Source organism: Neofelis nebulosa, chromosome 9 (assembly GCF_028018385.1).
Source record: "Neofelis nebulosa isolate mNeoNeb1 chromosome 9, mNeoNeb1.pri, whole genome shotgun sequence".
Classification (NCBI taxonomy): domain Eukaryota; kingdom Metazoa; phylum Chordata; class Mammalia; order Carnivora; family Felidae; genus Neofelis; species Neofelis nebulosa.
The window spans coordinates 25,907,159-25,919,512 of record NC_080790.1 but is presented as its reverse complement, the minus strand read 5'-3'; the positions used below and the strand labels follow the sequence as shown (position 1 = coordinate 25,919,512).

Here is a 12,354-nt window from a genome sequence, read left to right as displayed (position 1 = left end):
TTAATTATTGCTGTTGGTTGAATTGTGTCTCCTTCAAAACTTCTATGTTGAACTCTAACCCAAGTACATAACAATATGATCATATTTGGAAATAGGATTATGGAAGATATAATTAGTTAAGATAAGATCATACTGGAGTAGGGTGGGCCTTTAATCCAATATGACTGGTATCCTTATAAAAAGGAGAAATTTGGACACAGATAAAAACACACAGGGTGCAGCCTATGTGAAGAGTCAGGCAGAGATTGGAATGAAGTTTCTACATGCCAAGGAATGCCAAAGATTTCCAGTGAATCACCAGAAACTAGAAAAGAGGCATGTAACAGATTATCCCTCACTGCCCTCAGAGGAACTAACCTTGCTGACACCTTGATCTTAGACTTCTAGCCTCCAGAACTGTGAGGCAATAAACTTCTGTTGTTTAAGCCACCATGATACTTGGTATAGCAGCCCTTACAAACTATTACAATTATAATAGCTACTTTAAAATACTTGTCTACTAATTCTAAGGTTGGTTCACTGTAATATTGGATTTGATTGATTTTTATTTCTCTCGAGAATGTGTTTCATTGAATTGATTCTTCCTATGTCAGGTAATTTTGGACATTATGCATATTAAATAGTAGAGATGATGGGTTATATTCTTTTTCTCTTATGAATATTTCATTTGTTTTAGCTGGTGATTTCCTGGGCTGGGATTGAACTTCTTGTGTCATTCAGAACTTTTGTCTGAGCAGAGTTGCTTTGAGTCTCTTCTATAATGTGCTGTTAAGGAGTCATCCAGCGATATGGGTAGACAGAATTGGGGGATTGCCCTCTCTGGCTCTTCCTGTTTTAGGACTCTGGTAGGTTTTTTTCACATGTGTCTTTGTTGCTGCTGTGTGCATTATTCAGACTGCATTTAGCCCAGGCTAAAAGTGTCAAAAAATAGGATCTTATGGCCATAGCTATCCATGTCCCTCCTCCATGTAAAGGTGATTTCCCCTTGAGCAAGTTTGCTGCTGTTCACTTTGTAGTAACTTCAAGCAGATTTCTTTCCTCCCAGGTTTTGTTATCACTTTCTGCTGTGTGCATGTGTGTGTGTGTTTGTCTGTCTAGAAGAATCTTAGTTTATCATGTCTGGAAACCAATCTCACTTCCATTTTTGAAGGCTATTTTAATTAGATGTGAAATTCTTGGTTGATAAAAATTCTTTTTCAGGACGTTAATTGTATTATCCCATTTTCTTCTGGCTTGCATAGTATCTGAGAAATCTGTTGTACTTATTACCTTTGTCCCTCTAGGTCTTTTTTTTTTTTTTTTTTTCCTGGCTGGTTTAAAGATTTTCCTCTTTATCACTGGTTGCCAGCAATTTCATTGCTGGTTGTGAGTTGGAGGTATGTGTTCTTCTTGCTTAGAGTTTATCAAGGTTCTTAGATCTGTAAGATGGGATTCTCATCAAATTTGGAAAGTGTCCCAGGTGTCAGGAAACACCCTTTAAATTGGGCAGATGGGACCGTGTGCCTTTCATGGAACAGACAGTAGAACAGGGAAGGAATGGATGGGGGAATACTGACTGGGGCTCCTGAGAAGCAGTGAAGGGTGAAGAATGAAGAGAGAAGGATGAAGAAAGAGCCAAGGAAAGGGGAGTGTGTGTGTATGTGTGGGGGAAGATTGGGGTGGGGGGAAGACTGGGGTAGAGCCTGACATAGGGACCAGAGGGGAAAATTAATAGGGATAGAGTAATCCCTGTTGGGGTGGGACAAGAAAATTGAGGCATGAGGTCAACAGCACTTGGGAGGAGAAGGCCAACCTGGAGGAAGCCAAGTCAAAGAAAGAAGACATTAAAAGGGGGCACAAAACATAGAAGGAGGGCAGCCAAAGAGGTTCCAGATACTAAATCTGAGCAGGTAGAAGAAATAGATAATGAACGAAGTGGGGTGAAGGATGAGAGGAGGGTGGAAAACAGAAGGAAGAAAGAACCACGTCTGGATGTTCAGAGCACAGTAGCATCTCCAGTGGCACCACCATATGGAGCCCGACTCATCCACTCCAGGAGTGGGGAGAGGCGTCCCACGGCAGAAGCCCTAGACTTTAGCTGGAGTCCGGGCAGACTCCAGGGGTCCCTGGGTGGCGGAGAAGCTAGGGCGGACCGAGTGGATCACTACTCCCGGCCGCAATCCTTGCTTATGCGTCGGTGCTCAGTGGACGTGCGCCTCGTTGACCGAGGGTGCACCCAGCAAAGCGGAGAGAAACCACGATGGAATGAAGGCCCTGGGGGCGTGGTGCGGGCAGAGGGGACTCTGATGCTGAGAGTAGCGAAGGAGCGCCGAGCCCCCGCGCAGAAGGGCTCACGGGCTCGGGAAGGGCCTGGAAATCAGCCCGGGGTCGGAAGATGGGTGCAGGGTTGGGTGGGAATGGACAGGGAGTGTAGGCGCGTAGGGAAGCGGAGGGGTTCGAGAGATCCTGGGATGATCTGAGGATGGAGGTGATGCGTGACTGCGGAACAGAAGTGTTGGGACGGGAGCACGACCCCGGCTAAATCGTCCCTGTGGTTTTCTCTACTGATTTTCTGGTGTTAGGAGCGGCAGCATCAGAGGGTGATGGGTAAGGAACAGGTCTTCGAAGGGCAATCTAAAGGGGAGGCCAGTGGCAGATGGTGGGGAGGGTGGGCGCACGGGCGGAGGCGCGGACGAGGGCTAGTCCCAGGCGGGGTCCGGTGGGGGATCCCTTCGTCCTCGCCTGCTCCCCCGCTGCCTCCCCAAGCGCCAGCCGTGCGAAAAGGGCATGGATGCTGAGCCGAGCCAGGGCTGGCCGCGCCAAGAAGAAAGCAGGATGGAGGGGCGGAGGCCAAAGCCGAAGGGGCGGACGCAGGGTGGCGTCTCGCTCCCCATAAAGGGGCAGTGAGACCGCGCTCTCTTCTGCGTGGGCTGCGGCCACCGGTGGGGAACGCGGTGCGATGCGGGTTCCCTGCCAGCAGAGCCCGGTGCTGGCGGGCAGCGCCGCCCTGGCCGCCCTGGGGGCATTGGTCCTGTACCTGGCGGAGCCCTCCGGCTACGGGAAGTACTCGGAGCGCGCAATGCCCGCGGCTACTCGCCTACCAGCCCGCGCAGCCTGGTTCCTGCAGGAGTTGCCATCCTTCGCGGTGCCTGCGGGGATCCTCGCCCGGCAGCCGCGCGCTCTCTTCGGCCCTCCGGCCACCGTGCTTCTGGGCCTCTTCTGCGGACATTACTTCTACAGGTAGCGTTTGCCCGCTGCGGGCGCGGCGTCCAGGAGCGAGCGCCGAGGGAGCGTGGAGCCCGGCTCGAGGGGAGCACCTGGCGGGGCGCGGGCCAGGCGAAGAGCCGTCGCGAGACACTGCCCCGGCCCCGCGAGCCCCTCGGGCTGGCTTGGGGCCCTCCGGCTGCCGCGGGGAGGCAGGTCCGGCGAGCGGGAGGTGGGCTGGCAAGCTCAGGCAGGGCAGAGCTGCGGGCATCCACCGTTCCCTCCGCGCGCGCCCGGTCACCTGTGGCGGCTCACCACCCCTCACCCCCCCACTCCGTTTCCGTCCCCTTTCACTTTTCCTTTGCAGGGTGGGGGGCGGGCTGGTCCTGGGATCGTGAGTGAGTCTACGTATTGGCATCTCCCGGAGGAGGCCGTGCTCGGAGGGACCGATAACTTCACCTTTGTGGGTCTGAGGAGGGAGGTGGGCAGAACCTGACCCGGACTTCCACGATGAGAGAGAGAACGTGTGGGAACCCCCTGGCCCGAGCGGGAACCCCACTTCTCAGCCCTAAGGGGCTGCGCTCGCTACCAACTCATCTACCTGGTCAGTTACCCTGGGACATAAGCGTGAATGAGTCGAAGTTAACTTAGAGCTCAAATGTTCTTCTAAATTAAGAATCCCAAATTCGGGACAACATTGCCTTCCGGTCTAAGGAAAGATGGGACCGAAACCAGAGGCTTCGGGGATTCGGACACTGACTGCAGACCCTCAAAAAAGACTCCCTGGGGAGGGAAGGAGCATCTGAGTAAGTTGCCTGTCGCGTCCCGTCATTTAGCATCTGGTGTCTCTTCCAGCCCCATTGTAACCTGGCGAGATCTGTAATTAGTTATGCCACTATGCAGACAAAGAAGCTGATGCTGAGTAAAGGTTAAGGGACTCCAGGAAGACGATGCAGCTAATGCCTGGCCAGATTCAAATCTAAGTCAATGCAATTCCACCGTTTCAATGAAACTCTTAAGACAGTGAAACTCCACCGTTCAAGACGTTTTCACCACGTTAATCAGGCACAAAGTCGATGCAAGATGAAAACAGAGTCCATGGCAGAGAAAAATTGCCAAACCAAATCAAGAAGTTGAACACAAGCACAGACTAATTTTGAGTAGATTATTTCTGGAGTCAAAAGATGAAGGAAGTTTAGTTTAGAATTTAGGATAAAGAATGCCTCTGGAAGCTGAAAGGCACAATCCTTTTCCATAAGGATGCCTCATTTTTTGGAGCAGGAGTTTGTAGAGAGACCATGTTAACCTATCTTATGCTCAGGATCTTTTATTATTGGTCAAGATTTAATATTTATACAATTGAAAGTGAATTCTCATTCTTTTAAAAAGATGAGGATTGGCAAGCAACAAGAACTAAGAATTAAAATTTCAGAAATGGGTGTCCCTTGTGCAAATATTTACAAAAAGTCTGTTGTGGTCAGGGTGCAGGTTTAATAAACAACCATGTCATTTTGCCCAGATTTAAATGGTTTCATGTGTACTGGAAAAAAAACAACAACAAAACAAACAGATAAGAGACGATCTTTTGAGTTCACTGTTTTTAGAATTGACATTTGACCAAAAAGTATGCTTCTACAACAATGGCTTTTATCTTCAAATTAACAACTGTCTGTTAGCACCATAGACAGTATTTTTTTGAGGTCATTTCGTCTTAAACTAATGATTGGTGTTCTCTAACAGTCCTATTAATATAATTTTTAGACTTGTTTTTAAAATTAAAAGTCACTTTGCACAATAAATGATGACCAGTACATTAAAAAAGAAAAAAAAAAAAACCCAAGGAAGTAATTACCCATAAAATGAGTATCGATGTACTGTCCATCTTTTTCACGGGAAATCTTTTTTATTTTATTTTATTTTATTTTATTTTATTCATTTTTAACATAATTTATTGTCAAATTGATTTCCATACAACACTCAGTGCTCATCCCAACAGGTGCCCTCCTCAATGCCCATCACCCACTTTCCCCTCTCCCCCACCCCCATTCAACCCTCAGTTTGTTCACAGTATTTAAGTGTCTCTTATGGTTTGCCTCCTTCCCTCTCTGTAACTTTTTCCCCCCTCCCCCTCCCCCCTGGTCTTCTGTTGAGTTTCTCAGGATCCACATATGAGTGAAAACATATGGTATCTGTCTTTCTCTGACTGACTTATTTAGCATAATACCTCTAGTTCCATCCATGTTGCTGCAAATAGTCAGTTTTCATTCTTTCTCATTGCCAAGTAGTATTCCATTGTGTATATAAACCACATCTTCTTTATCCATTTGTCAGTTGATGGACATTTAGGCTTTCCATAATTTGGCTCTTGTTGAAAGTGAGGCTATAAACATTGGGGTACATGTGGCCCTATGCATCAGCACTCCTGTATCTCAGGGGAAATTTTAAAAATAAAAGTAAAGGATTTAGAGATGGATTCTGATGGAGGGAAAATTGCCCACTGAAAGCACAGCTCTGAGTTAGTTGTTCTTGAGGCATGAAGATGTGATATTTGCTCACCTTCCCCTTGTGTGAGCTCTTTCTTCAAGGCCACTGGAGTACTGGATCTGCTATCATTTTGAGTGTGTATAAGGTGTTATACTCTGCTGAACACTCTTTGTGGATTATCTACTAATCCTCATCCAACGTATGTAGATCAGCATTATTTTCACCCCCATTTTGCAAGTGAGAAACTGGGGGAAGAAAAGGTTAAATCATTTGCCCAAGGCCACACAGTAACGTGGGGAGCCATGGCTCAGACCCAGAGAGTTTGAATTCAGATGTCAGGTTCTTTGCTACCATGATAAACTCTTCTATGCTTGTTCTTGCTGCCTTGTCTTTACCTTTTAAAGACCTACTTAGACTTACAATTAATATTTTTTTTATTCTGAAAATAATAAATGTTCACTAAGGAAAAAACAAAATACAAAAAGTAGAAAAACACCCATAATTTCCACACCTAAGTATATCAGTAGTTAATATTTTGGAACATTTCTAGCAAGGCTTTTATTTTTATTAGTAGATTTTTACACAGGCTTGCTATATTGAATATAAATAGATTTTGTTCTGCTTGATAACCTAACATTTTATAATAAGTGTTTTCCCACATTATCATAGAATCTTTGTAAATATAATCTTAATGGCTGCTTGTGATTTCATCTCACGTAAAACAATAATTTACCTATCCGTTAATTTATAGTTGGACATTCAATTTGCCCCCCTCCTTTCTTTGCAGGGGTTAAATCTATGAATCATGTCTTTGCAACCTACCTTCTTTTCAGAACGTAGGAGTGTTTTGTCAGTCAAGATTCCCAGAGGTGGTTCAAAGGCTATGAACATTTTTGTGCTGAGGCTTTAGGAGTTATGTAGCTTGATAATAAGGGTACATTCAGGAGAAAGCATCAGGCTTCCTTGACTTTACTCTGTTCTGTAAATTGCTGTGACACGGAAACTAGGATGAAGGGACAGGGGCTCAGGAGGAAGGCTGGCTCAAGTGTGGCTTAGAATCTTTTGCAAACTGTCCCTTCAGGACTATTCAGAACAGCAATATGTCCTATTGAATAGAAGTTAAAACTCTTTTCACTTTTCTCCTTACAAAGGGGATATGCTAGAATGTAAGTTCCACAGGGGCAAGGATTTTTGTCTTATTTTTTCATGACCGTGTCCCCAGTGTATAGAAAAGTGCCAGTAGATAGTTGGTACTCACTAAATCTGTTGAATGTGTGAATGGATTCTACCTCTGACATTAGTACAGGCAGTCAGGATTGTAGGACAGCAAGTGAATACTTAGAAATTACTGCTGAGATTGCATGGCTCGGTCAAATGAGACAGCTCTCCTCCCTTTGGAATCTATTGTTGTGGATGTTTAGATGGTCTAGCCACAGGAAAAGATTGCTGTGTAAGCATGTTGCCTAATCCCACTGCCAAAGTTATTTTGAAGTCAGAGTTATCTCTGTTGACCTTGCCTACAGCCCTGGAATGATACTTTGCTCACAGTCTGTTTAATCCTCATGTTTCCAGAGAAGCCTTTGTGTCCTATGCAATGATCATTATGCCACCTATGCCTTTGGCAGTTGATGTCTTTTTCAAGACTTGGATGTGACTTTGGTATTTAGCTGAAAAAGGAAAAGAAGGCTCTTTTCACAAAAAAGGTGACTATATTGTGAAAAATTGCTTGCAGTGTGACTTTTCCTGACATGTATCCATCCAGAAGCACAGCATAGTGTGTACTTTAGAGTCTGTTTAAATTTAGATCTTTCCTGGGGTTTAGATGTTGAAACAGATGGCATTTCCCAATTAGCCAAATAAAATGATGGCTTCCATAAGATGCATTTTGCTTCAATGGGTCAGTTCATTCTCCAGAAGCATGAATTCTCCCTTATTCTTCAAAACTCAGATCAGGGATCACTTCCTTCAAGAAGCTTTCTCTGAGTCCCTCCTCTGTAAATCCAGGGGTGATACCATTCCTTGGGCTTTCATAGCAGCCAGTGTGGCCTTCTGTGAGGCACTTTACACACTGGATCATGATTATCTTCTCTAAGGAAACTTCATCCAGCATCCTCATTTTACAGAAATAAAGCACCAATAATTAGGGGCAAAGAGGGGGCTGGGACTCGAATCTCCGGAGGTGCCTTGCCAATGCTTCTCCAATCTCACAAGCAGTGCTGATATCTCAAATATTCAGAAGTAATCCAACCTCATGCAGGAAACACACTGATGGTTGCCAGAGGGGAGGGGATGAGGAGAATGGGCAAAATGGGTGAAGGGGAATGGAAAATAGAGGCCTTCAGTAATGGAATGAATAAGTCACCGGGATGAAAGGTACACCACAGGGAATATAGTCAATGATAGTATAATCACATTGTATCATGACAGATGGTGGCTATTCTTGTGGTGAACATAGAATAATATATAAATTTGTCAAATCACTATGTTGTACACCTGAAACTAATGTAACGTTGTGTATAAATCTATTTCAATTAAAAAAAAAAAGAAAAATGTGTCCTTACATGTAAAATAAAACAATGAAAACTCAAAAAAAAAAAACCCTCTAAAATCCTTATGAAGGAAACTACTCGTTGGCTAAGAATCAGTGTTGAGTGATGCCTACGTTGGAAACCATCTAGCAGATGGAGAAGAAAAGCAGGATGAGCCACATTTTTGTTGTCACTTGATCATAAGTTAAGGACATTCATGAAGCATAATTTGATCAAGTAGGAGTAACTAAAGGGTTCTTTAGAATGAGGGTTAACGCCAGATAGTAACTCTTTTGGGCTTGGCAGGCATATAGTCTCTGCTGCAACTACTCTACTCTGCAGTTATAGCGTGAAAGCAGCCACAGGTAATATGTGCACAAATGAATGTGGTTGTGTTCCTTCTCTGGCCTGTGGACTGTTAATTTTTGCCGGCCTCTCCTTAAGAAAACCATGAATGGCATAGCTTTACAATCAGTAAATTGATTGTATTTCAGGTAATACTATAATAAAATTTTGTTAAATCCTGTAACAAAGCAATGGGCAGATTCTAGAAAATTTCTGGTGCATTTAAACGCGAATTTGGTAGTGACATCATTTACTGAGAATTCCTAGGTTCCAAGTCCTTTATCTGAACCCTGTGGGAAATAGGAGTCTTGGAGTTTACATCTAAATGGGATGACATCATAAGCACATCTGAAAAATATAGAGCTCTGTTTGCCAAAAATGTAAACAAGCTTTAAGAGATCGTGACCATTTCATTTTTGCCACATTGAAGAAAGGACGTTCTTGCTCATTTTAAATCTCACATAATGCTGTTTAAAATGAACAAATAAGATAAGGAAACAATGATCCAAACTGGTGAAGTGATGTGTATGACATCACATGGCCAGGAAGGGGAAGCGTGGTGCTTAAACTCAACCTTCTGATTCTTTGTCAGCGTTCCACATGCTCAGAAGCATGCTAGGTCCCATAGGAGACACAGAGAAGCACCTCCCGGTGCTTGGTCTCCAGGAGGAAGGCAAGAAAGAATCATCATTATGTGTCTATCATTCTTTCTGGTGTGAAAGTTGGGTGGTGACAATGTCAGTCTGAGAGGTCTAGGGCAGGTGGGAAAATGCAAATTGAGGGAGATACAGACCTAATTGGGGGGGGGCACAGTCCTGTCACTGAATGTCTTGTCTGTGCTTGAGTGTGCATTGAATAGAGGACACTCCCTCCTCCTACCCAAGTTCAGAACCAACTGAGAGATAAACCTAAGACTTAGGCAACAATCACCACTGTTAGTAGAGTTAATTAAAGTTGATTTGGGGGAACGTGGCTTACATTTTAGATCATGTGAGCTTCCTAACACTATTCCTCAAAAATACTCAGCAACACCCATAGCTGAACAACCATAGGTCTTTCTCTGTGGAGCCTATTTTCAAAAGGCAGCAGAGGGAGAGAAGGGCTGAGCTGTGTACACCTCCTGAGAGGTGCTGTAAGTTTGTACGTTTACCAATCAGGCAATTCACTTCTTCGCTGAGGAGGAATGAGTGAGGAACAGTGGAAGGGCCAAGAGGGATACTCTGATGATGGGCTCTCAGCAAGCAGGAGGGAGGACATAAGTGTTTTCTTTTCTAGGTATATAGAAAAGTTGTCTACCTATTGATTTTTGCCAGAGCCTGGCAACTTGGTTCTGGAGCATGGAGCACCTCCCCCTCTGCTTTTTGACTCCCTGCCACATATGGCAAAGGGGCCATCCAAATCTGGACTCAGGTTGTTTCAAAAGTCACTGTGCTCAACCCAGAATCCTTTAATAAGAGCTCAGCGTAGGAGCTCTAAATTAAAGAACTTTCTGAAGTGGGGCCAGCAATGTAATTTGCCTTCTATTTGGTTGGGGAAGGGGACAAAGGAAAGGAGAACCCAATATTTATTGAGCTCTGGGGATTCTAGGAATGATGTTACAACATTTACTTTGGTTTTCTCATTTTGTCCTTGAGGCAATTGCTGTTATTAATACTATTTCACAAATGACAGCGCTCCATCTGAGTGCAGTGATTGGTGGGAGTGAGTGGGAGTAATGGGCGGGCACTTGGTCTGGCCCTCAAAGAATGGTCTATTCCCAGATTTGTGGGTGGGCATGTGATGTTCAGTCAGGAAAAGGGGCCTGATGGCTTATGACTTAAAATTGTCCAGTGCTTTATGTACATTGACTTGGAATGCTTCTCCTCTTTTTAATACCAAATATCTTTCAAATGTATGCCATAATATCCAATCCTACTACCCAAACCTTAATCAGGCTCCAAGCTCTTTTCAAAATTCTATGTTGTCAAGGCTGACCCTAGAAGTTACTGTGAAGAAAATAGGCAATATGCTTTTGACATAGCTGACCATGAAACATCCCAGGATCCTTTTCTGTGTGCAGTGTCTGTCTCTCTCCTGCCCGTTTGCTCTCTTTGAACAGCAGTGCGAGTTCTCACTTCAGTCTCTCCATAAATGTTTTTTACTTGCCCAAAGTCATATATCTGGTAAACAAATCTAAATATTAGAGTACTGGGTCCTTTGTTTTCTTATTATTGAGTTTTGCAAGTTCTTTATATATTCTGGGTACAAATACTTTCCCAGATACATGCTTTGCATATATTTTCTCCCAGTCTGTGTGGCTTATAGTTTTCATTCTCCTGGCCATGTCTTTTGAAAAATCAGAAGCTTAAAATTTTAATACCACCCAATTTTTCTATTTGTTTTTGTGCTTTTGGTGTCATCTCTAAGAAATCTTTGTGTAAGCTACGGTCACAAGGATTTTCTCTTATGTTTCCTTAAAAGATTAAGGATAAATAAATAAATAAATAAATAAATAAATAAAGATTTAGACTTTAGGGTATTACATTTATGCATATGATCCATCTTGGGTTAACTTTGATATAGGCTTAGAAGTGTGAATCAAAGTTCTTTTTTTTGGTATGGATATCCATTTGTTTTAGTATCATTCCTGAAAATACTTTTCTTTCTCTAATGAATTGCTCTTGCATCTCATGATATGAACAGATACTTTGCTAAAGAGAACATAAAGGAAAATAAAAACATGAATAGATGCTCAACATCATTAGTCATTAGGGAAATATAAATTGAAGCACCCCGTGGGATACCAGTATGCATCCACTAGAATGGCTAAAATTAAAGACTGACCATACTAATTTGTATACATTGTTTATGGGAATGTAAATGGCAATCACTTTGGGTAACATTTTGACAGTCTCTTAAAAAGTTAAACAGAAACATACCATACGACCTAGCCATTCCTTTTGCTAGCTCTTTTCCTGATAGAAATAAAAGCACTTATTCATACATAGATTTGTATGAAGATGCTCATAGCAGTTTTAGTTGTGATAGCCAAAACCTGGAAACAACCCAAACGTCCATAAATAGGTGAGTAAGCACACAAACTGAGGTGTAATCATATAATAGAATCATACTCATCAATAAAAATGAATTAATTTCGGGGGCGCCTGGGTGGCTCAGTCGGTTGAGCCTCCGACTTCGGCTCAGGTCATGATCTCGCAGTCTGTGAGTTTGGGCCCCACGTCAGGCTCTGTGCTGACAGCTCAGAGCCTGGAGCCTGCTACGGATTCTCTCTCTCTGCCCCTCCCCCACTCATGCTCTGTCTCTCTCTCTTTCTGTCAAAAATAAATAAACATTAAAAGAAAATTTTAAAAAATGAATTAATTTTTGGGGTGCCTGGGGAGTTCAGACAGTTGGGCTCTCGATTTTGCCTCAGGTCATGATTTATGGTTTGTGGGATTGAGCCCCACTCTGGGTTCTGTGCTGAGCCCAGAGCCTGCTTAGGATTCGCTCTCACCCTCTCTGTCTCTCTGCCTTTCCCCTGCTCATGCTCTCTCTCTCAAAATATATAAACTTAAAAAAAAGAATTAACTATTGATACATGGTACAACATGGGATGAAACTAAAAATAATTATTCTGGATAAAAGAAACCAAGCAAAAAAGAATACATGCGTTATGATTCCATTTATATGAAATTGAAACCAATCTGTGGTATTTAAAGTATCAGTGGTTTCTTAGGGCACCTGGATGACTTAGTCCATTGGGCATCCAACTTTGGCTCAGGTCATGATCTTGTGGTTCGTGAGTTTGGTCAGGCTCTCTGCTGACAGCTCAGAG

General features: G+C 43.5%; 1 protein-coding gene across 1 annotated transcript in view; it reads left to right on the top strand.

The window, feature by feature from the left end:
* Positions 1-2,893: 2,893 nt before the first annotated feature.
* The window catches only part of SRD5A2 (steroid 5 alpha-reductase 2), a 40,001-nt gene continuing 30,540 nt past the window's right edge, over positions 2,894-12,354 (top strand). The window contains exon 1 of the mRNA XM_058682969.1: positions 2,894-3,219. Within this exon, the coding sequence (XP_058538952.1) occupies positions 2,939-3,219 (281 nt within the window). The 5' untranslated portion in view covers positions 2,894-2,938. The remainder of the gene's footprint in view (positions 3,220-12,354) is intronic.